Below are 22,408 nucleotides of genomic sequence, written 5' to 3' on the forward strand. Positions count from 1 at the left end.
CATCCCTGTGCTGAGTTCCCAGGTCTGTACACCTGCTGTGCCCATTATGAGGCGTTCCCATAATCCTTGTGCTGAGTTCCCGGGTCTGTACACCTGCTGTGCCCAATATGAGGGGTTCCCACCATCCCTGTGCTGAGTTCCCAGGTCTGTACAACTACTGTGCCCAATATGAGGGGTTCCCACCATCCCTGTGCTGAGTTCCCAGGTCTGTACACCTGCTGTGCCCATTATGAGGCGTTCCCATAATCCCCGTGCTGAGTTCCCAGGTCTGTACACCTGCTCTGCCCATTATGAGGGGTTCCCATAATCCTTGTGCTGAGTTCCCGGGTCTGTACACCTGCTGTGCCCAAATTGAGGGGTTCCCATAATCTCTGTGCTGAGTTCCCAGGTCTGCAAACTTCATGTGCCTATTATGAGGGTTTCCCACCATCCCTGCTGGATTTTTATTTCTTTACTATATAGAAGCGTATGTAAGAGCAATAGGCTTGACCTATAACTAATCTGAGAATTATGGGTGGGTTGCTCCTACTATACAACCACGTGCAATGCTTATTTAGTCAGGAGCATTGCATGAGTCACAAGGCCCAAGGCCACTCTATGGAGTTATGGGGCACCACTGTAAAAGTCATGAAGAAAGCGAATGATACGTACTCGATAGCGGTTGGCGCTGATCTGCTCCACCTGAAATCTCTTGGCACAGTTACACTGAGCGACCTGTCGGTTCACCTGTAGGACACACACATGGGGCTGTGAGCTGGTTCTGCATTTTGCGAGTATTAAATTCCTCAAATCTGAAAACAATTCTTAGTGAATACTAAGGGGATAAGTGTACATCCACTGAGGGAGGCGGAGCTCAGTCCCTACCTCGTCCTGAATGCGGTCAGCGTCGGCGGTCCTCCGCAGGGGGTCTCTGCTGGGGTGCAGCGCGCTCACAAACTCATAATAGTCAATGAATCCGTCTCCGTTTATATCGAAGATGTTTGCTACAGCAGTCATCTCCAGAGAGTTGGTGGGGAATCCTGGGAGGAGAAAATGAATTAACAACATTGAGATGTCATTGTTCCAACTGTCCGTATCCACCAATATCCAGAAACATCAGAACTAGTCACATAAGAGTTAATGTTATGGTTGCCATTTGTTCCTGTTTTGAGGGGCCTGTCCCTGGCAAACAAATGCCCCTGCCTAGGTGGTTTAGTCCTCCGACATCTTGGGCTGCTAGGTAGTCATTAGAATTGGTACCAGTAGGAATCGTTGGTACTACCCCAATATTGTGCTGCTGGACTCAAGCCAAACATCTCTTGGGCCAGCTTTTCCCATGACCTCACAGGCATGTTGGGGATGGGACAGTTTAGGAAGTTTGTCTACAGTGTGGGTTTTATGCACTAGTAAGGTAGTTGGCTTGCCCAGGCTGGGGAAAGGGTTAACTTCCAGAACCTTAGTCTCTGGGCTTTTGGTCTTGGATTGGCCTTTCACCCTGTGTGATACATAAATAAGGGGAGGGTCCGGTTTCAGTGGACCATGGGAATTTGAGAGCAGGGGAATACACCAAGTTCACAGAGTCTAAGGGTTCAAGAGCCAGCATGTAATCCGTACTAGATTTCCTGGGGTTCTGGTGGACACTACCAGTTATTGGAGATCGCCAGTCATGGACTAACAACTGCAAAGGTATGCCTGGGCAGCCACGTCTACTAGTTTAGGGCCTGAACTATGTTGTATCTGTTATTTGTTCTGCCATGAAAAGTTGCAGTAAAGTTACCAAACTGTTCCAAGCCTGGTCTGAAGTTATTCAAGGGGGTGCATGATGGTTTCTGGCGTATGAAAGAACAGGGTCAGTAAAGCACATGTGGAGTTAACTACTACTAGAAGGTTAACTCAGCAGGGCAAGTGGAGGAGGAATGCAGTTGCTATGGGTAACCAGTAACTAGTACAAAGTGCAAAGCAGCTGGTCATGAAGGGTGGTACCTGGCATAGGGGATTGGCGGTCGGTTCCTCAAAGAATCCAGGATTAAACCCGTGGTATGGAGACCCCATATACTTAGCTGCATGGTAAGGGGGAGTGAAGGATTTAAGTGAGAGCATGCATGAGGTCCGCGCTTGTGCTTGGTGGGACCCAATTTTGTCAATGGGAGTGAGGTGGCAGAGGTACGCTGGACTGCAGGAGTGGGCATAGGCTCAGCGCTTTCCCTCCTAAATGCAATATACAATAAGAGGAAGGTGTATAGTGACAAGGCACAAGACACTTCACAGGGGACTCTGTATATTTACTACTGCACGCCATGTACGGATCATCTCTAAGTCGGGCTACCGCCATGATGTTGGATTTTCACATGAATGCAGCCCCCGCCTGATCCCTGGCATTGCTGAGCAAGCACACATGAAATGTACCCCCACGTGCAGGGTGGAGTGGCCCCTCCCACTACCACATGCAGCACACACTCCTATATGATGTGACAACTGCATCCTTCCCATGCTAAAGAGACAAGAAAATAGGTTAACAATTGGATGGGAGAAATGCCTAGAGCAGGGTTCCTCAACCAGGGTTCCATGGACCTCTAAGGTTCCTCTAGACTAGAGGTTGCTAGGGGTTCCTTGAGAAATGAGCAATTTCTGTCTCTCAGATAAGTTCCCCCTGACGCTATTGATCTTTTTAGCTCTCTGTAAAAGCCTATTAGTTCTTTAAGCTGGTCACAATGTCCATGGAGCATGCTGGACATAAAATACAATCTGTTCGAAAATTTTTCCTGTCTGGGATCCGAGTTTGCAGCCCTCTACAGTAGAAGCCAAATCAATTTAAATCTGTCATCACACCTGGTAAAATATCTGCCTTGTTTTGCCATAAGGCTACCACCTTTCCTGGGAAAAAAATACCAGCCTTATTACTTGTTTCCTATTAATATAATTGGAAAGAAGTCCCATATACTCTGGCCAGGGTGGTGACATACCGGTGGGAACTCTATATGGCTGCCTTGCCAATGAAACACAGACCTGCAGCTCAATGCATATACAAATAATATGCTGTGTTAAAACACCATATACAGTAAGTGTCTAAATAAACAGTAGTGAATTAAAAAGTCCAATAATCAGTATGTGAAGAAAATTGCAAGAAGGAAGAATCCAATCTTCATGTGAATCCCCCTTCGTGAAGCCACCACCAAAAATGAGAGTCAATTCTGCTTATCAAATAAATATGACTCTTTAATTACAATATCATTTTCAATATCATTGCTATGCTGAAGACCCCCTAATTTATCTCTCTACCCCTAAGCTCACAACATCAGTCTCCTCACACATCACTAATTTACTAACAGAAATATCTGTCTGGATGTCACACCATTTCCTCAAACTCAATCTATCCGAAACCAAACTCATAATATTTCCTCCGCCACGTGCCCCTCCCCCTGACTCTCGACTCTGTCAAGATTAATGGCACAACCGTCAACCCGTCCCCATGCCTGGGTGCTAGATGTTGTGATCCTGGACTCTGAACTCTCTTTTCATCCCCACATCCAATCGCTGTCCATAGCTTGCCGCTTCAACCTCCGCAACATCTCCAAAATTCGCCCCTTCTTAATGACACCACCAAGCTCCTAATTAACTCCCTGGTGATCTCTCGCCTCGACTACTGCAACTCCCTCCTCATTGGCTTACCTTTGAATAGGCTATCCCCCCTTCAGTCCATGAATGCTGCTGCCAGGCTCATCCACCTTATCAACCAATCGGTGTCTGCTACTCCGCTCTGCCAATCCCCTCATTGGCTGCCACTCACCCAACAAATTTAATTCAAAATAGTAACAATAAGTTACAAAGCCATCCACAACTCGGCCCCCAGCTACATCACTAGCCTAGTCTAAAAAAAAAACCCAAATCGTTCTCTTCATTCCTCCCAAAACCTCCTGCTCTCTAGCTCCATTGTGTCATCCTATGTTCACCTCCAGGACTTCTCCGGAGCCTCTCCCATCCTTTGGAATTCCCTACCTCAATCTGTCTGACTATCTCCAACTCTATCCACTTTTTAGGTGATCCCTGAAAACCCTTCTCTTCAGAGAAGCCTATTCTGCCTCCACCTAACAACTGTACTTTTATTTTCTCCATCAGCCTATCCCCCACAGTTATTACTTTTTGTACAGTGCCTTGAGAAAGTACTGTATTTATACCCCTTGAAATATTCCACATTTTGTCATGTTACAAACCAAAAACGTAAATTTATTTTATTGGGATTTTATGTGATAGACAAACACATAATTATGAAGTGGAAGGAAAATGATAAATGGTTTTCAACATTTTTTACAAATAAATATGTGAAAAGTTTGGCGTGTGAAAACTGTTATATATTTATTAAAACCAATAAAATTGCACTTACAAGTAAGAATTATAAACAGTGCCGTGTAAAATACCAAATCACATTCAAAGCTCTGTACCTCCATTTCGCTTCCAGAATCCGTTATCACATCACAACAGGGTCCTGCCTACACGTTGTCACAGATGACATCTTCTGGGGCACTTGTAAGTGCAATTTTATTGGTGTTAATAAATATATGGCAGTTTTTACATTGTGTGGTTCTCTTTCTATTGGCATATCCTTGCATGCATTTATTAATAGATGACCTATCATGTAGAGGGAAATGCTGGGAGGCTGACAGTGTGGACCTCTTTACATTTTCTAAGTGAGTTATGATTGTTATAATTGGAGTTTACATAAAGATTGGATTCTTCCTTCTTGCAATCTTCTTCACTGATTATTGGAATTTCTAATTCACTACTGTTTATTAAGGCATTTATATGGTTTTTTAGCACAGCACATTATTTGTATATATTAGATTGCTATAATAAATATCTCATAGCGTGCTTGCTGCTCACGGTTTTTTAGTTCACAATTTTTTGTTTATATTCCACAAGTGCTGTTACTAGTTTGGTTGTAAAACCTCACTACCATGACCGGATGGTTAAAGAATATCAGACAAGAGCGGTCACTCACGAGAGGAGAGCACGCTGTCCATGAACTCCCGCTGGCTGATGCGTCCATCCTGGTCTCGGTCTATTCCTCGGAAGATGTCCAGAATCCGCGATTTCATCTGGCCGATCCACTGCATGTATCTCTTCCGCCACACCGCAAAGTCAAAATGTGCAAATTCCTGCAGCTGGAGGAGCAAAGAGAATGGAGAGCAGAAGGAATGAGTAACAGCCAAGCACAGATACATGGGGAATGTAAGGAAGCATTTTCTTTTATTATTCCCACTGAAAATGTCACAATTGTCTTAGACCCAGATAACAAAATATTGTATGGTGTATCCCTTCCTTTCCTACTGCTTTCATTAGGAGCTACAGTATATGCTTTGCCCACCAATGCCTTCACACCAAGAATACGCATGAGTGAGTGAGTGGGATAGGGAGAGGAAGCATGGGATACCCCGAAAACTTGATAATTTGAGGACTCCTCGATTTCTGGCTGCACTGTACAACTGCTGAATGTCCCACAGGATCTCTATGCTGAAGGTGACCTGTACTCCTTCCAGAGTTAAAAAGCTATACACAGTCACTTTTCCTCAGCACTAGGGTCATCTACTCATATAGCCTCCTGACGATATTTACCAGGCTCTTCCTAGCTAGGGAGATCTAGACTCACACCACCATAGGACAGCTGGACTCTTTCCCACCAACTTCCTCCCTTCTCTCCCCTCAGCTTTTCCAGGCCCAACTTTATCCCCAGACATTAATTTAAAAATACCCCCCCCCCCAGCTAAACCAAGCTGGGACCTTGATGTCTTTCTCAAGGCTTCCTCTAGGACCCTGCACCACGGGGAAGAGCACCCTCTCACAGGGGTTTCCTCCTGCAGAACTTTACCCAGGAACATTGCAATTGCTGCTCAGGCATCAGATTTATAGGCTCTCTCACCACCTTCTGTGCACACCTTCCCAGGGATTGGCTGGAGTTCCATAAATATTAAAGCTGTCTGCTTTGTTCCTCCTCCCGCTCTACTTCTGGAATCCTATAGAACAGGGGCCCCCAAACTTTCTAAACAAGGATCCAGTTTACTATCCTTCAGACAAGTAGTAGTAGTCTGAAGCAGAAAATATCCTGGTGTCAGTGGGAGTAAACAAGTCCACATCTTTAGTGGGAGAAATAGTGCCCTACCATTGGTGTCAGTGGGCAGAAGTGTTCCCATAATTGGTATCAGTGGGAGGAATAGTGCTCCATTGTTGGTTGGCAGTGGCAAGAATTATGCCCCCATTGTTGGTGTCAATAGGAAGAATAGTGCCCCAAGGGCCGGATAAAGGCAAGCAAAGGGCCGCACCTGGTCCCTGGGCTGCAGTTTGGAGACCACTGCTCTGGAAGACAGGGAGAAGCAACAGAACAGCAGCCTGTGAAACACTGATCACCCCTAAATAATCAACCCCTGCTCCACTGATTACAGGTACATTTACCTAACAGCCTACACTATACTAGGAGGGTGCTACATAGAGAACATCTAGAAACATAAATTGAACCTATGCCCTGAAAAATCTGCCTATTGTCTGAAATTCCTCATGAAAATGCACTTCCTGTGCCTAGACACTCCTCCTCTGTAGCCTCATAGCTTTACATCAACAGTGTGAGATCATCCAAGGCACTGCTGCCTCTGACTGATAGTCTCACCAGATTTGGAGTGAGATTTGGAGATGTAACTACTGTGTTGCTCTCTGTTCTCCTTGCTGGAGAGGAAGCTGTACCTGAGGACGTGCAGTGCCAAGATCTCTTTGTATCTGCTTCATCCTTTTTGGGGATCTGTGCTTCCTCCACCTCTAACATTACTCCACCAGTCATCAGGGGGGCAGCTCTCACATGAGGAAGCAAAGCCCTGCTCCTTTACCAAGATGGCCGCCTCCACATAGACGTAAGGTGAAGACAAGGCATGGTAAGTCAGTAATTGGGAAATTATCGGCTACAGGGAGACCAAAGGCAATACTGGAGACTGGTCCTTTGTTGTTCTTTTGTTGGTCTCTTCTATGCCTTGCCCCCTCTTAAAAATCAATGACATATCTTCTTCTCTTAGATGCCATCTATCTTGATGGACTTGTGTAACACTTTGGGAAATCTCAGGTTCAGCTGTCTACACCATGGGTAGGTGATGTCACCAACAGAGAGGGGCTCAAACTTATACAATGCAACTCAAATGACAGCTGGTGAGGCCATTCCCAAACTGCTCAAAATAAGCACACGACCACAACTCATCAAAATCAGCACACAACACATCAGCCATCAGAGATTTTTGGGCCCTTTCCACAGCTTTACGTCTGCCCCCCCCCGGCCTAACCACCGACATTCCCCAGGGTCCGCCCACTGGCAGTTCCACCGGCCATCCCACCGAGTGCACCCACTTTTATTTTAACATTCTTACAACTTAATATATGAAAATTAACCCAATGCAGCAAAGAGATGGCCTCATATGTTCAAAGAGACAGCCCAATCCAGCAAAGAGACATCTCAATATATTCAGCAAAGAGACATCCCAAACCAGCAAAGAGATATCCCCATATATTCAGTAAAAGGACATCCCAATCCAGCCAAAAGACATCCCCATATATTCAGCAAAAAGACGTCTCAATCCAGCAAACAGACATCCCCATATAGTCAGCAGAGAGACATCTCAATCCAGCAAACAGTCATCCAAGTCCAGCAAAGAGATAGCCCCATATATTCAGCAAAGAGACATCCCAATCTAGCAAAGAAGCATCCCAATCTAGCAAAAAGATATCCCTCTGGCTGCGGCCTCCTTGCTTTAGCAATTGCTAGTTAGTACAGCAGCAACAACTCGGTCTCATTGGTTGAGGCCTGGGTGGCCGGGCCCCTCGGGACACCCAGGCCCCCTACACGTATGTGTATGGGCCGTCTCCCCCTGATGGCGGCCCTGGAACAGATTATATTAATGGGCTGAATACTTAAAAGGGTCTATTTGGAATGTCTCGAGCATTTGCACAACCATCATAAGTAATCCCTATGTTTTGCTTAATATGTTTGTTTCCTTTGATCATCAGCTCCATCTAGTGGCCATAATGTGGTGCGTTCCTGAAATACTCACTCAGAAAAATACCAAGTTATGGCCACTACATGGCGCTGACAATCATAGGAAATAAACATATTAGGCAAAATTAGAGGAATTACATGTAACTGCTGGGCAAAATGCTTGAGACATAGGCACAGCTATTTTTTTTTATAAATAGCCAGCATTAAGTAAAAGAAGGGGTGAACGGCTAAACATCTAGTCAAACTATACATATCTTTACAACCTGTATAGTCTTGCTATAACTCCGGGGTCAGCATTTATCATCTGTTGGTGTGCTTTTTTTTCTGGATCTGTGCAGGATTCCAGTGGGAGACTTCCTGTAATAAAGACCGCTCACTGCTGATCTCTCTCCTTGTGCAGGGTGACTGGTCTTGTCCCCGCCCCTTCCTGAAGTTTCCTGTAGTGGGTGGGGCCTGCTGGGCCCCTTCCTCAGCTCTGTTCTCTGCACAGCCTATGTACAGCACAGTGATGATGATGTCGCTGCTATTTTTACAAGGTAATATCTGGGGTTGCAAAGGCATTTGGTGCACACAGAGTGGATTTATATCCTTCCTGACTATTGAGGAATATATATATAGACGGAAGTTTTTGTGCCCAGGGTTTAGCTTTAAATAATTACACCAAGATGCAGTTTCTTCATGGAGATAACTGATGGAGCGATTGATGTACTTGAATGTTCAGAGACAGGTCCACTTTGAAGCATACAAAGCCTTTCGTCTCTCAGGGCCTATCCTCCCCATACCGAAGTTTTGTCTTTACAGGAAATGCTTCTTTCTGTCCTCCCTGATCACCTCTTCACACCCCAGCATTGTCTGCTGTCACTCCCTGCAGAGGAATGTTATCCCTCCTGTACCAGGCACTCATTTAACCTCCGATCATACACGCCGTCTTATAAAAATATAGTTCTATAGAAATGCCTAATTTGCCAGTTCATAGCTGAACGATTAATCTGTGTACAGCAGAAAAGAGGCAGCTGCCTTGAGGGCTTCAGCAGGGGTGGGGGGCACAAAAATCATCAGAACCTGCAACCTGAACTGCTGAAGTAGTTTGCAGCTCACATAAGGGGTGGGGATGGGGCGCACGCTGGTATTTTTGCCTTCAGTGCTAAAGGAACTTATTCTTGCACTGGTGTATGGGACCAATCTGGCCATGAATCACAGAGTCCCTGACTGGTCCACACTGGATTTTGTTACGGCCCCCAAACTCACCTGCTCCCACATGAATGTCAAATTGGGATCAGCAGCTGTATCTGTGCAGCTGCTGTATCCCAATTGGCATGAAAGGGACTGCGCAGGTCTGGACTAAGTGCAGGAGCTGCAAGCGACTGATTGGTTGCTAGGACTCTGGGCAGTCCTAGCAACCAATCACCAGCTTGTTAATAAGAAAGGCTGGGCAGCTCCCACCCTTTTTCCAGACCTGCCTTGTCTAAGGTAGACATGAAAACACTGCTTTGAAAAGGAAGTGGGGGGGGGGGAGAGGACACTGCTATAAAGTGGGGGGTGAGGACACTGCTATAAAGTGGGGGGTGAGGACACTGCTATAAAGTGTGGAGTGAGGACATTGCTATAAATTGAGGGGCGAGGACACTGCTGTAAAGGAGGGGGTGAGGACACTGCTATAAAGTAGGGGGGTGAGGACACTGCTAAAAAGTGGGGGGTGAAGACACTGCTATAAAGTGGAGGGGCAAGGACACTGTTATAAAGTGGGGGGTGAGGACACTGCTATAAAGTGGGGGCGAAGACACTGCAATAAAGGAGGGGTGAAGACACTGCTATAAAGTGGGGGGGCGAGGACACTGTTATAAAGTGGGGGGTGAGGACACTGCTATAAAGTGGGGGGGCCAAGACACTGCTATAAAGTGGGGGGGCCAAGACACTGCTATAAAGTGGGGGGTGAGGACACTGCTATAAAGTGGGGGGGCGAGGACACTGCTATAAAGTGGGGGGGCGAGGACACTGTTATAAAGTGGTGGGTGAGGACACTGCTATAAAGTGGGGGGTGAGGACACTGCTATAAAGTGGGGGGTGAGGACACTGCTATAAAGTGGGGGGGGGACACTGCTATAAAGTGGGGGGGGTGAGGACACTGCTATAAAGTGGGGGGGCGAGGACACTGTTATAAAGTGGTGGGTGAGGACACTGCTATAAAGTGGGGGGTGAGGACACTGCTATAAAGTGGGGGGTGAGGACACTGCTATAAAGTGGGGGGGGGACACTGCTATAAAGTGGGGGGGGTGAGGACATTGCTATAAAGTGGGGGGTGAGGACACTGCTGTAAAGTGGTGGGTGAGAACACTGCTATAAAGTGGGGAGTGAGAACACTGCTATAAAGGGGGGGGGGGGGGGTGAGGAAACTGTTATAAAGGGGAGCTGTGAAAGGGGGCTAAGGGGGTGGGGGACACTGACATGACCTAAAAGGAGGGGCTGTGACATAGGTGTAACTGTGATGTAAAGGGGGGGGGCTGTGACATAAAAGGGGAGGGAATGTGATATTGTGATATAAAGGGGGGGGGGGGGCTGTGACATAAAAGGGGAGGGAATGTGATATTGTGATATAAAGGGGGGGGGGGCTGTGACATAAAGAGGAAGAAGCTGTGATGTGACAGGGGACTCTGATGTCCAGGGGGGACTGATGACATTGATGTAAATGGGGGGCTGTGATGTGCAGGGGGACTGAGGACACTGATGTAATAAAGGGGACTGTGATATAAATGTGGGGGGGTTGTGATGTCCAGACCTTAGTCATTAGACAAACATGCGATTCGGGCCACTGTGGGAAGAAAATCTTACTGACTGGAATTTTGATTCAATACCCTGTCCTGCACTATCCACCTTTAGGCGATCCCTGAAAACCCATCTTTTAAGGAAAGCCGATCTCACCTCCTTCTAACTTTGTCTTTCACCAACTCATCCCTCTCAGTTATTACTTTTTGTTTCACTTGTCCCTCCCTTTTAGATTGCAAGCTCTCAGAAGCGGGGCCTTCTCTTAGCTCTCTTTTATTAAATTGTATTGTATCTGTAATGTCTCCCTTTAAAGTAAAACTGGCATTATCTACAGTGCCTTGAAAAATTATTCATACCCCTGGAAATATTCCACATCTTGTCATGTTAGAACCAAAAAATGTAAATGTATTTTATTGGGATTTTATGTGATAGACCAACACAAAGTAGCACATAATTGTGAAGTGGAAGGAAAATGATAAATGGTTTTCAAATGTTTTTACAAATAAATATGTGAAAACTGTGGGGCGTACATTTGTATTCCGCCCTCTTTACTCCGATACCCCTAACTAAAATCTAGTGGAACCAATTGCCTTCAGAAGACACCTAATTAGTAAATAGAGTCCACCTGTGTGTAATTTAATCTCAGTATAAATACAGCTGTTCTGTGAAGCCCTCAGAGGATTGTTAGATAACCTTAGTGAAAAAACAGCACCATGAAGATCAAGGAACACACCAGACAGGTCAGGGATAAAGTTGTGGAGAAGTATAAAGCAGGGTTAGGTTATAAAAAAATCTCCCAAGCTTTGAACATCTCACGGAGCTCTGTTCAATCCATCATCCGAAAATGGAAAGAGTATGGCACAACTACAAACCTACCGAGACATGGCCGTCCACCTAAACTGACCGGCCGGACAAGGAGAGGATTCATCAGAGAAGAGCCAAGAGGTCCATGGTAACTCTGGAGGAGCTGCAGAGATCCACAGCTCAGGTGGGAGAATCTGTCCACAGGACAACTATTAGTCGTGTTCTCCACAAATCTGACCTTTATGGAAGAGTGACAAGAAGAAAGACATTGGTGAAAGAAAGCCATAAGAAGTCCTGTTTGCAGTTTGCGAGAAGCCATGTGGGGGGACACAGCAAACATGTGGAAGAAGGTGCTCTGGTCAGATGAGACCAAAATTGAACTTTTTGGCCTAAAAGCAAAACGTTATGTGTGGGGGGAAAACTAACACTGCACATCACCCTGAACACATCATCCCCACCGTGAAACATGGTGGTGGCAGAATTGATGGGAAGGCGGATGGAGCCAAATACAGGGCAATCTTAGAAGAAAACCCGTTAGAGTCTGCAAAAGACTTGAGACTGGGGCGGAGGTTCACCTTCCAGCAGGACAACGACCCGAAACATACAGCCAGAGCTACAATGGAATGGTTTAGATCAAAGCATATTCATGTATTAGAATGGCCCAGTCACAGTCCAGACCTAAATCCAATTGAGAATCTGTGGCACAGACGCTCTCCATCCAATCTGACAGAGCTTGAGCTATTTTGCAAAGAAGAATGGGCAAAAAATGTCCCTCTCTAGATGTGCAAAGCTGGTAGAGACATCCCCAAAAAGACTTGCAGCTGTAATTGCAGTGAAAGGAGGTTCTACAAAGTATTGACTCCGGGGGGCGCCATACAAATGCCCCCCCACACTTTTCACATATTTATTTGTAAAAAAAAATTTGAAAACCATTTATCATTTTCTTTCCACTTCACAATTATGTGACACTTTGTGTTGGTCTTTCACATAAAATGCCAATAAAATACATTTACGTTTTTGGTTGTAACATGACAAAATGTGGAACATTTCAAAGGGGTATGAATACTTTTTCAAGGCACTGTAAATCCTGTATATTAATGTTAAAATAATATTGGGGTCCTGTGGACCATCCCTATGTTCCAGTGCCTGTAGAATGACCTCTGACCAGCACGCTTTTCATTCAGGTGATTGGGGAAGTCTTGCATCCCCGCAGTCATGTGACCTGTGTCACGCAAGGCTTCCGGCCAGTCTTGGTGTGACTGTAATAGCTAGTCTATAGGCACCGCTCAGGCTAACTCAGTCTCCTCTTTGCCTCAGATGGACTCAATGGGACGTGGGGATGGGAACTGGGGAATCACAAGTGCCGTGCTGAAGTGCACTATCCTGGCTGAAGTCAACCGACTTTACAGGGGAATTAATTACTTTAACTGCCAAGTTTTGAGTACAAGAGCAGCCCTAGTACTCATGACGTATAACTGAAAAAATCCCGATTTGTCAGTTTATGTAATAAATTGCCCTGTTACTTGTCTCTTCTACATTCCTGATAGTAAACAACATACTTATATATGTGGTTCAGCAGGGACCAGCCTCAAATGTGTGGGTGGGGAAATCAGGTCAGGGTATTTTTCATTCAACACACTGGTTGAACAAATAAAAAGTAATTTATCATGGGCTGCTTACATATCTATATAGAGGAATCGGGACCTCCTTCCTCCTGCTGGTGACCCCTCTAGTGATATAAAGATCTATATAGAGGAATCAGGACCTCCTTCCTCCTGCTGGTGACCCCTCTAGTGATATAAAGACCTATATAGAGGAATCAGGACCTCCTTCCTCCTGCTGGTGACCCCTCTAGTGATATAAAGATCTATATAGAGGAATCAGGACCTCCTGCTGGTGATCCCTCTAGTGGTGTAAAGATCTATATAGAGGAATCAGGACCTCCTTCCTCCTGCTGGTGATCCCTCTAGTGAATATAGAGATCTATATGGAAGAATAAAGACCTCCTTCCTCCTGCTGGTGATCCCTCTAGTGGTGTAAAGATCTATATAGAGGAATCAGGAACTCCTTCCTCCTGCTAGTGATCCCTCCAATGATCTAAAGATCTATTTAGGGGAATCAGGACCTCCTTCCTCCTGCTGGTGATCCTTCTAGTGATATAAAGATCTATATAGAGGAATCAGGACCTCCTTCCTCCTGCTGGTGATTTCTCTAGTGATACACCCTAGAATTCTATTTGCTTTTCCAACTGCATAGCCACACAGTTTGCTCATTTTTCAATCATCTGAAAAAGGTACCTGAAAGGTGGTGAACCCGAAAAGTGCTGGTGAATACTGTACCCCCGATGCTGTACTCTCTAAATTGATTATTTTTCGCCAGAGGCTTTTCATTTTAGAAACATTGAACTGCAGTCTCCACTGCTTTGGCCAATCTTCCAGCAATGCCATGTTACAGACACCTTCGGGGATATCAACCGTATTACACACATTTGTATCATGAGCAAAATGACATACCTTGCCCAACAAACCCTTAGTTTTATCACTTACATATAGATTAAACAGAACAGGACCTAGTACAGAGCCTTGTGGAACACCACTAGTGACTGGTCTGTGTTCCAAATGTACCCCTCTTAAATTTCCCATTACTTTCTGTTCACCTGACAATGGTCACCTGGTCACCCCCCCCCCCCCCAGTGGAGACACATACAGCAATAAGAACCTGGCAGGTGGTCAAATCCTTTCTTGAACTATCCAGAACTAGAAAGAAAAGTTTTGGCTGGACATAAAATGTAAAAATCATGTCACCTTCCTAATAGCAATGTTTTCACTTTCTCTGGTGATTCCATAGGTGATATACTTGAACCTCTAAAATAACCAGACTGCAGCTCAAACCTTCTGGAGTCTTATCACCACCCTGGATGTGCAGACATTGGACGTGCTCACCTCGTGGAGCCGCTGTTGGGCATTCTGAAGGCGGCACTGGCGGTCCAAGGCGAGGAGCCAGAGCTGCTGCCAGCGGTTGAGGAGCTGTGCCATATGTGGGGTTTGCGGGGCGAGGTCCAGGAGAGGAATGGAGGGGCCAGTCTGGGGCGATTTCACCAAGTTTTGTCTTTCTGAAACAACAAACAGTAATTACATCCGAACTCCCAGACGGAGAGCACAACTGCATGATAAAAGCGGCCCAGAATGTGGACCGATACCAGCAATACCCCAAACTAACAAGATAACTATCCCACAATAGGATGAAGAATTAGGGAGCAGGGTAATATCCAAGTAGAAATTAAAATATATAGAGGAAAATCTCTGGCTAGTGTACATGGCATGTATTGTTTATTTGATTAGGTCACTCACTGGCAATGGTCTTGCGTGTACTTGTTGCTCGTGTATCAGTCACTTTACGCTTGCAGTTCTTGGTGACTTTCTCCACCTCAGGCTCCTTCCAGCTCAGCTCCTCCATAAACACCTGGAATGAGTCAGAGGGATACATTTCACTTTTATTGCCTACATAACTGTCTAAGGAAATACATGAGTGTCTATAAAATATTATAAAACGTTAGAAAAATCAAGGAATTAGTTATCTGGACATGAGACAGAGAGGATGGCTCTTGGTGTTGCCATGTGAGATGTACGATGGAAGGTTGTCCTGTGATGTGAGATATAGGATGGATATAGGATGGACAGTTGTCCTGTGATGTGGGATGTAGGATGGACGGTTGTCCTGTGATGTGAGATTGAGGATGGATGTCGTGTGATGTGAGTTGTAGGATGGACGGTTGTCCTGTGATGTGAGATGTAGGATGGATGGTTGTCCTGTGATGTGAGATGTAAGATGGATGGTTGTCCTGTGATGTGAGATGTAGGATGGACGGTTGTCCTGTGATGTGAGATGTAGGATGGACGGTTGTCCTGTGATGTGAGATTGAGGATGGATGTCGTGTGATGTGAGTTGTAGGATGGACGGTTGTCCTGTGATGTGAGATGTAGGATGGACAGTTGTCCTGTGATGTGGGATGTAGGATGGACGGTTGTCCTGTGATGTGAGATTGAGGATGGATGTCGTGTGATGTGAGTTGTAGGATGGACGGTTGTCCTGTGATGTGAGATGTAGGATGGATGGTTGTCCTGTGATGTGAGATGTAAGATGGATGGTTGTCCTGTGATGTGAGATGTAGGATGGACGGTTGTCCTGTGATGTGAGATGTAGGATGGATGGTTGTCCTGTGATGTGAGACGTAGGTTGGACGGTTGTCCTGTGATGTGAGATGTAGGTTGGACGGTTGTCCTGTGATGTGAGATGTAGGATGGACAGTTGTCCTGTGATGTGAGATGTAAGATGGATAATTGTCCTGTGATGTGAGATGTAGGTTGGACGGTTGTCCTGTGATGTGAGATGTAGGATGGATGGTTGTACTGTGATGTGAGATGTAGGATGGATGGTTGTCCTGTGATGTGAGATGTAAGATGGATGGTTGTCCTGTGATGTGAGATTGAGGATGGATGTTCTGTGATGTGAGATGTAGGTTGGACGGTTGTCCTGTGATGTGAGATGTAGGATTGATGGTTGTCCTGTGATGTGAGATGTAGGATTGATGGTTGTCCTGTGATGTGAGATGTAGGTTGGACGGTTGTCCTGTGATGTGAGATGTAGGATGGATAATTGTCCTGTGATGTGAGATGTAAGATGGATAATTGTCCTGTGATGTGAGATGTAGGATGGATGGTTGTCCTGTGATGTGAGATGTAAGATGGATGGTTGTCCTGTGATGTGAGATGTAGGATGGATGGTTGTCCTGTGATGAGAGATGTAGGATGGATGGTTGTCCTGTGATGTGAGATGTAAGATGGATAATTGTCCTGTGATGTGAGATGTAGGTTGGACGGTTGTCCTGTGATGTGAGATGTAGGATGGATGGTTGTACTGTGATGTGAGATGTAGGTTGGACGGTTGTCCTGTGATGTGACATGTAGGATGGATGGTTGTCCTGTGATGAGAGATGTAGGATTGATGGTTGTCCTGTGATGTGGGATGTAGGTTGGACGGTTGTCCTGTGATGTGAGATGTAGGTTGGATGGTTGTCCTGTGATGTGAGATGTAGGTTGGATGGTTGTCCTGTGATGTGAGATGTAGGATGGACGGTTGTCCTGTGATGTGACATGTAGGATGGATGGTTGTCCTGTGATGAGAGATGTAGGATGGATGGTTGTCCTGTGATGTGAGATGTAAGATGGATAATTGTCCTGTGATGTGAGATGTAGGTTGGACAGTTGTCCTGTGATGTGAGATGTAGGATGGATGGTTGTACTGTGATGTGAGATGTAGGTTGGACGGTTGTCCTGTGATGTGAGATGTAGGATGGACGGTTGTCCTGTGATGAGAGATGTAGGATGGATGGTTGTCCTGTGATGTGAGATGTAGGATGGACGGTTGTCCTGTGATGTGAGATGTAGGTTGGACGGTTGTCCTGTGATGTGAGATGTAAGATGGATGGTTGTCCTGTGATGTGAGATGTAGGATGGATGGTTGTCCTGTGATGAGAGATGTAGGATGGATGGTTGTCCTGTGATGAGAGATGTAGGATGGACGGTTGTCCTGTGATGTGACATGTAGGATGGATGGTTGTCCTGTGATGTGAGATGTAGGATGGACGGTTGTCCTGTGATGTGAGATGTAGGATGGACGGTTGTCCTGTGATGTGAGATGTAGGTTGGACGGTTGTCCTGTGATGTGAGATGTAAGATGGATGGTTGTCCTGTGATGTGAGATGTAGGATGGATGGTTGTCCTGTGATGTGAGATGTAGGATGGATGGTTGTCCTGTGATGAGAGATGTAAGATGGATGGTTGTCCTGTGATGTGAGATGTAGGATGGATGGTTGTCCTGTGATGTGAGATGTAGGATGGATGGTTGTCCTGTGATGAGAGATGTAGGATGGATGGTTGTCCTGTGATGAGAGATGTAGGATGGATGGTTGTCCTGTGATGTGAGATGTAAGATGGATAATTGTCCTGTGATGTGAGATGTAGGTTGGACGGTTGTCCTGTGATGTGAGATGTAGGATGGATGGTTGTACTGTGATGTGAGATGTAGGTTGGACGGTTGTCCTGTGATGTGACATGTAGGATGGATGGTTGTCCTGTGATGAGAGATGTAGGATTGATGGTTGTCCTGTGATGTGGGATGTAGGTTGGACGGTTGTCCTGTGATGTGAGATGTAGGATGGACGGTTGTCCTGTGATGTGAGATGTAGGTTGGACGGTTGTCCTGTGATGTGAGATGTAAGATGGACGGTTGTCCTGTGATGTGAGATGTAGGATGGATGGTTGTCCTGTGATGAGAGATGTAGGATGGATGGTTGTCCTGTGATGAGAGATGTAGGATTGATGGTTGTCCTGTGATGTGGGATGTAGGTTGGATGGTTGTCCTGTGATGTGAGATGTAGGATGGACGGTTGTCCTGTGATGTGAGATGTAGGATGGATGGTTGTCCTGCGATGTGAGATGTAAGATGGATGGTTGTCCTGCGATGAGAGATGTAGGATGGATGTTTGTCCTGTGATGAGAGATGTAGGATGGATGGTTGTCCTGTGATGTGGGATGTAGGATGGATGGTAGTCCTGTGATGTGAGATGTAGGATGGATGGTTGTCCTGTGATGTGAGATGTAAGATGGATGGTTGTCCTGCGATGAGAGATGTAGGATGGATGGTTGTCCTGTGATGAGAGATGTAGGATGGATGGTTGTCCTGTGATGAGAGATGTAGGATGGATGGTTGTCCTGTGATGTGAGATGTAAGATGGATAATTGTCCTGTGATGTGAGATGTAGGTTGGACGGTTGTCCTGTGATGTGAGATGTAGGATGGATGGTTGTACTGTGATGTGAGATGTAGGTTGGACGGTTGTCCTGTGATGTGAGATGTAGGATGGACGGTTGTCCTGTGATGAGAGATGTAGGATGGATGGTTGTCCTGTGATGTGAGATGTAGGATGGATGGTTGTCCTGTGATGAGAGATGTAGGATGGATGGTTGTCCTGTGATGTGAGATGTAGGATGGACGGTTGTCCTGTGATGTGACATGTAGGATGGATGGTTGTCCTGTGATGAGAGATGTAGGATGGATGGTTGTCCTGTGATGTGGGATGTAGGTTGGACGGTTGTCCTGTGATGTGAGATGTAGGATGGACGGTTGTCCTGTGATGTGAGATGTAGGTTGGACGGTTGTCCTGTGATGTGAGATGTAAGATGGACGGTTGTCCTGTGATGTGAGATGTAGGATGGATGGTTGTCCTGTGATGAGAGATGTAGGATGGATGGTTGTCCTGTGATGAGAGATGTAGGATTGATGGTTGTCCTGTGATGTGGGATGTAGGTTGGATGGTTGTCCTGTGATGTGAGATGTAGGATGGACGGTTGTCCTGTGATGTGAGATGTAGGTTGGACGGTTGTCCTGTGATGTGAGATGTAGGATGGATGGTTGTCCTGTGATGTGAGATGTAAGATGGATGGTTGTCCTGCGATGAGAGATGTAGGATGGATGTTTGTCCTGTGATGAGAGATGTAGGATGGATGGTTGTCCTGTGATGTGGGATGTAGGATGGATGGTAGTCCTGTGATGTGAGATGTAGGATGGATGGTTGTCCTGCGATGAGAGATGTAGGATGGATGGTTGTCCTGTGATGAGAGATGTAGGATGGATGGTTGTCCTGTGATGTGGGATGTAGGATGGATGGTTGTCCTGTGATGTGAGATGTAGGTTGGACGGTTGTCCTGTGATGTGAGATGTAGGTTGGACGGTTGTCCTGTGATGTGAGATGTAGGTTGGACGGTTGTCCTGTGATGTGAGATGTAAGATGGATGGATGTCCTGTGATGTCAGATGTAGGATGGATGGTTGTCCTGTGATGTGAGATGTAAGATGGATGGTTGTCCTGTGAGGTGAGATGTAGGATGGATGGTTGTACTGTGATGTGAGATGTAGGATGGATGGTTGTACTGTGATGTGAGATGTAGGATGAACAGTTGCCCTGTGATGGAAGATGTAGGAGAGACGGAAGTCCTGTAATGTGAGATGTAGGATAGACAGTTGTCATGTTCATATTACAGTGATGAATATTACTGAATGTTGTGAGATGATCTCCCCCAAAGCATCCATGTCTTCTGGCAGGGGCTCCTGATCCCGTAAACTCAACGCTTCCTCTGCAGCCGTTATCCAGTCCATGAGTCGACCAACCTCCTCACGTTCTGCTGCCAAGGACTGAATCTGTGCCTGGATACGGCCTCCCTGCTGCTTGGCCCAGGACACCACCTGCAAAGTGACAAACAATACTCAGCTGTCAGTGTGACAACCAGAGACTGGAGGACCTCTGAATGATGGTGGAGACTCATAGCATCAGTAGTAAATGTGGGATTTTAGGAAAATAAACTGCTGGAGACTATGGCTTACCCCCCTCTAGAACAGTCATAAGACTACCAACCTTATGTTTTCTGGAGACTATGGGTAATATGGTGGTTGTGGCTATGATTGGTTGACAGGTCTATAGTCTATGGGATATTATGTGACTTCACTACACCAGCACCAGGTTTCCAATTTCTCCCAATGGCACCAATATTGGGGCATACAGTAATTTCTCCCAATGACACCAAAGATGGGGAACAATCGCTCCCACTGATACCAAAGATGGGGCATTGCTTTCCCCACTGACATTGGGACCTTTTCTACTCCCACTGGCCATACCCCCCCAAAAAAAAAAAAAAAAAGTCTGAAGGATAGTAAACAGGTCCCTTGTATAGAAAGTTTGGAGACCTCTGCTATAGCATGTCAATTGAGTCCACTGGGGATGCTGATCTTTCAATCAAGATGGCGACACAAGGCACACAGCAGTAGTCTCAGGTCTCTTGTAAGTTCAGACAAGGGAGGATTTTACAGATAAATAACATGCCCAAAATAGACATATCATTTTATGGGAAGATTGGTGTGGAAATGCATGGTTTGGTAACAAGGTCGCAGCTACATTACAGCTTCACCTGTCAGACTTTTATAACAAAAATACTCCAGCTCTAAAAGTTCACAGATATTCCTGTTGTTTCCCTAATATGTTTCTTTCCTATTGCTGTCAGCTCCATCTAGTGGCCATATTGTTCTCCTGAAATACCTCATTCAGGAAAATATTGCAATATGGCCACTAAGGATGAGCTCAGGCGTGTTTCGCAACCCGCACGTGCAGAGCCCGCCAGGAAGTCGGCACTGCGCTAATCGCAGGCAGAGAGACGTTTTCCCGGTCCGTGGCTGCAGAGATCGAGAAATGCCTCACTGCCTGTGATTAGCGCTCCGCAGTGCCGTCTTCCTGGCGGGCTCTGCACGTGCGGGTTGCAAACACGCCTGAGTTCATCATAGCAAATAAACATATTAGGCAAAATACAGGAATTCTTTGTTAAAGCAAATACTTGAGACATTCACATAGTGAATTTTTTGTTTTATAAATAAACCCCTAAGTGCATGATACAACATAAAAAATGTGCATATACTGTAGACATTAAAAATGAAAAAGATAACAGTACAAAAACACAACAAAGTATTAAAAAAAAAAGGAAACAATCAATAAATATAAACGTTATAGAAAAAATGTATATGTGTGCAGGAAAACACAATGGTCAAATCTGGTGATGGATTTAGGCAAGTCGGTTAGTTCCGCCATCTTTCATACATAGGCTCCATCAGCTCTCAGAGGCTCACTTACCTCCTGGTAGCGCGTCTTGCAGATGTTCAGCCAGGATTTGATGGTGATGATGGAGTCGGGGTGGCAGGCAGACAGGATCTCTTGCCCAAGGGAGACGATACACTCCAGGGCCATCTGCTGACACTGCAGGGTGCTCATCAGTTCCTGGAAAGGGAATAGAGAGGACGGAACATGTGAGGGGGGTGCAGATCAGGACTGGATAAATCCCTCCCCATGGCAGACTCATAGCAGGAGGCTCCAGATATGCATCAGCATCATTGTTCTTGCCTTGAAAGCCTACTACAATCTCCACTACAGCGAGACATTAACATTTTTTGTTTTCACATAACGGAGCTCTTCCCTACAGAGAGCACCCTTTAGCCAAAACATCACTAAATGGTGGACCGAGGTCCAGACCCGGACCAAGTGACGGCCACATCCGGACCACCGCGGATGTATCATGCCATTCAGGAGCTGGATCTCTCTTTCTCCCTGTACTGGCCACATTGTAGATCCTTCTCCTGCTTCCTTCCCTACAACCGCTGTGCTGTCATCCATACAGCAGGGCAGAGCACGGGAGAGGCAGCAGGTCTAGACTAAGAGCTTGAGGTGCAATGACTGATTGGTTGCTAGGACTCTGGGCAGTCCTAGCAACCAATCACCAGCTTGTTAACAAGAAAAGCTGGGCAGGTCCCATCCACCCCCTCAGACCTACTCTGTGTAAAGGTACGAATGAAATTGCTGCTTTAAAAGGGAAGGAGGTAAGGTGAGGGGTGAGGACATCACTAAAAATGGAGGAGGGGTGAGGAAACTGCTATAAATTGGGGGGGGGGGGTGAGGAAACTGCTATAAATGGGTGGGGTGAGGGCACTGCTATAAGGAGGGGGGGGGTGAGGACACTGCTATAAGGGGAGTGGGGGGATGGGAGCCCTGCTTTAAAGGGGAGGTGGGGACACTGCTATAAAGGGGGGGTGTGAGGACACTGCAATAAAGGGGGGGGGGGGGTGAGGACACTGCTATAAAAGGAGGGGGGGTGCTGACACTGCTATAAAGGGGGGTGAGGGCACTGACATAAAAGTGGAACCGCTTCAAGAAAAACCCCCAAAGTGGGACTTTAACCCTGGTT

The 22,408-nt window shown here is 46.1% G+C and overlaps 1 protein-coding gene across 5 annotated transcripts in view; it reads right to left on the reverse strand.

Moving 5' to 3' along the window:
• LOC141145556 (microtubule-actin cross-linking factor 1, isoforms 6/7-like) overlaps positions 1 to 22,408 on the reverse strand; it is a 166,680-nt gene that overhangs the window by 24,052 nt on the left and 120,220 nt on the right. For 4 of the 5 annotated variants that reach the window (XM_073632345.1, XM_073632344.1, XM_073632342.1 and 1 more), the window contains exons 30-36: positions 21,304 to 21,447; positions 19,683 to 19,871; positions 14,920 to 15,031; positions 14,512 to 14,681; positions 4,976 to 5,138; positions 865 to 1,019; positions 652 to 726 (exon numbers count right to left, since the gene is read on the reverse strand). In XM_073632345.1, the coding sequence (XP_073488446.1) occupies positions 652 to 726; positions 865 to 1,019; positions 4,976 to 5,138; positions 14,512 to 14,681; positions 14,920 to 15,031; positions 19,683 to 19,871; positions 21,304 to 21,447 (1,008 nt within the window). Of the gene's footprint in view, positions 1 to 651; positions 727 to 864; positions 1,020 to 4,975; positions 5,139 to 14,511; positions 14,682 to 14,919; positions 15,032 to 19,682; positions 19,872 to 21,303; positions 21,448 to 22,408 lie in introns of those variants that run through there. The other variant, XM_073632346.1, reaches the window with a different exon arrangement.

Source organism: Aquarana catesbeiana, linkage group LG05 (genome assembly GCF_042186555.1).
Source record: "Aquarana catesbeiana isolate 2022-GZ linkage group LG05, ASM4218655v1, whole genome shotgun sequence".
Classification (NCBI taxonomy): Eukaryota; Metazoa; Chordata; class Amphibia; order Anura; family Ranidae; genus Aquarana; species Aquarana catesbeiana.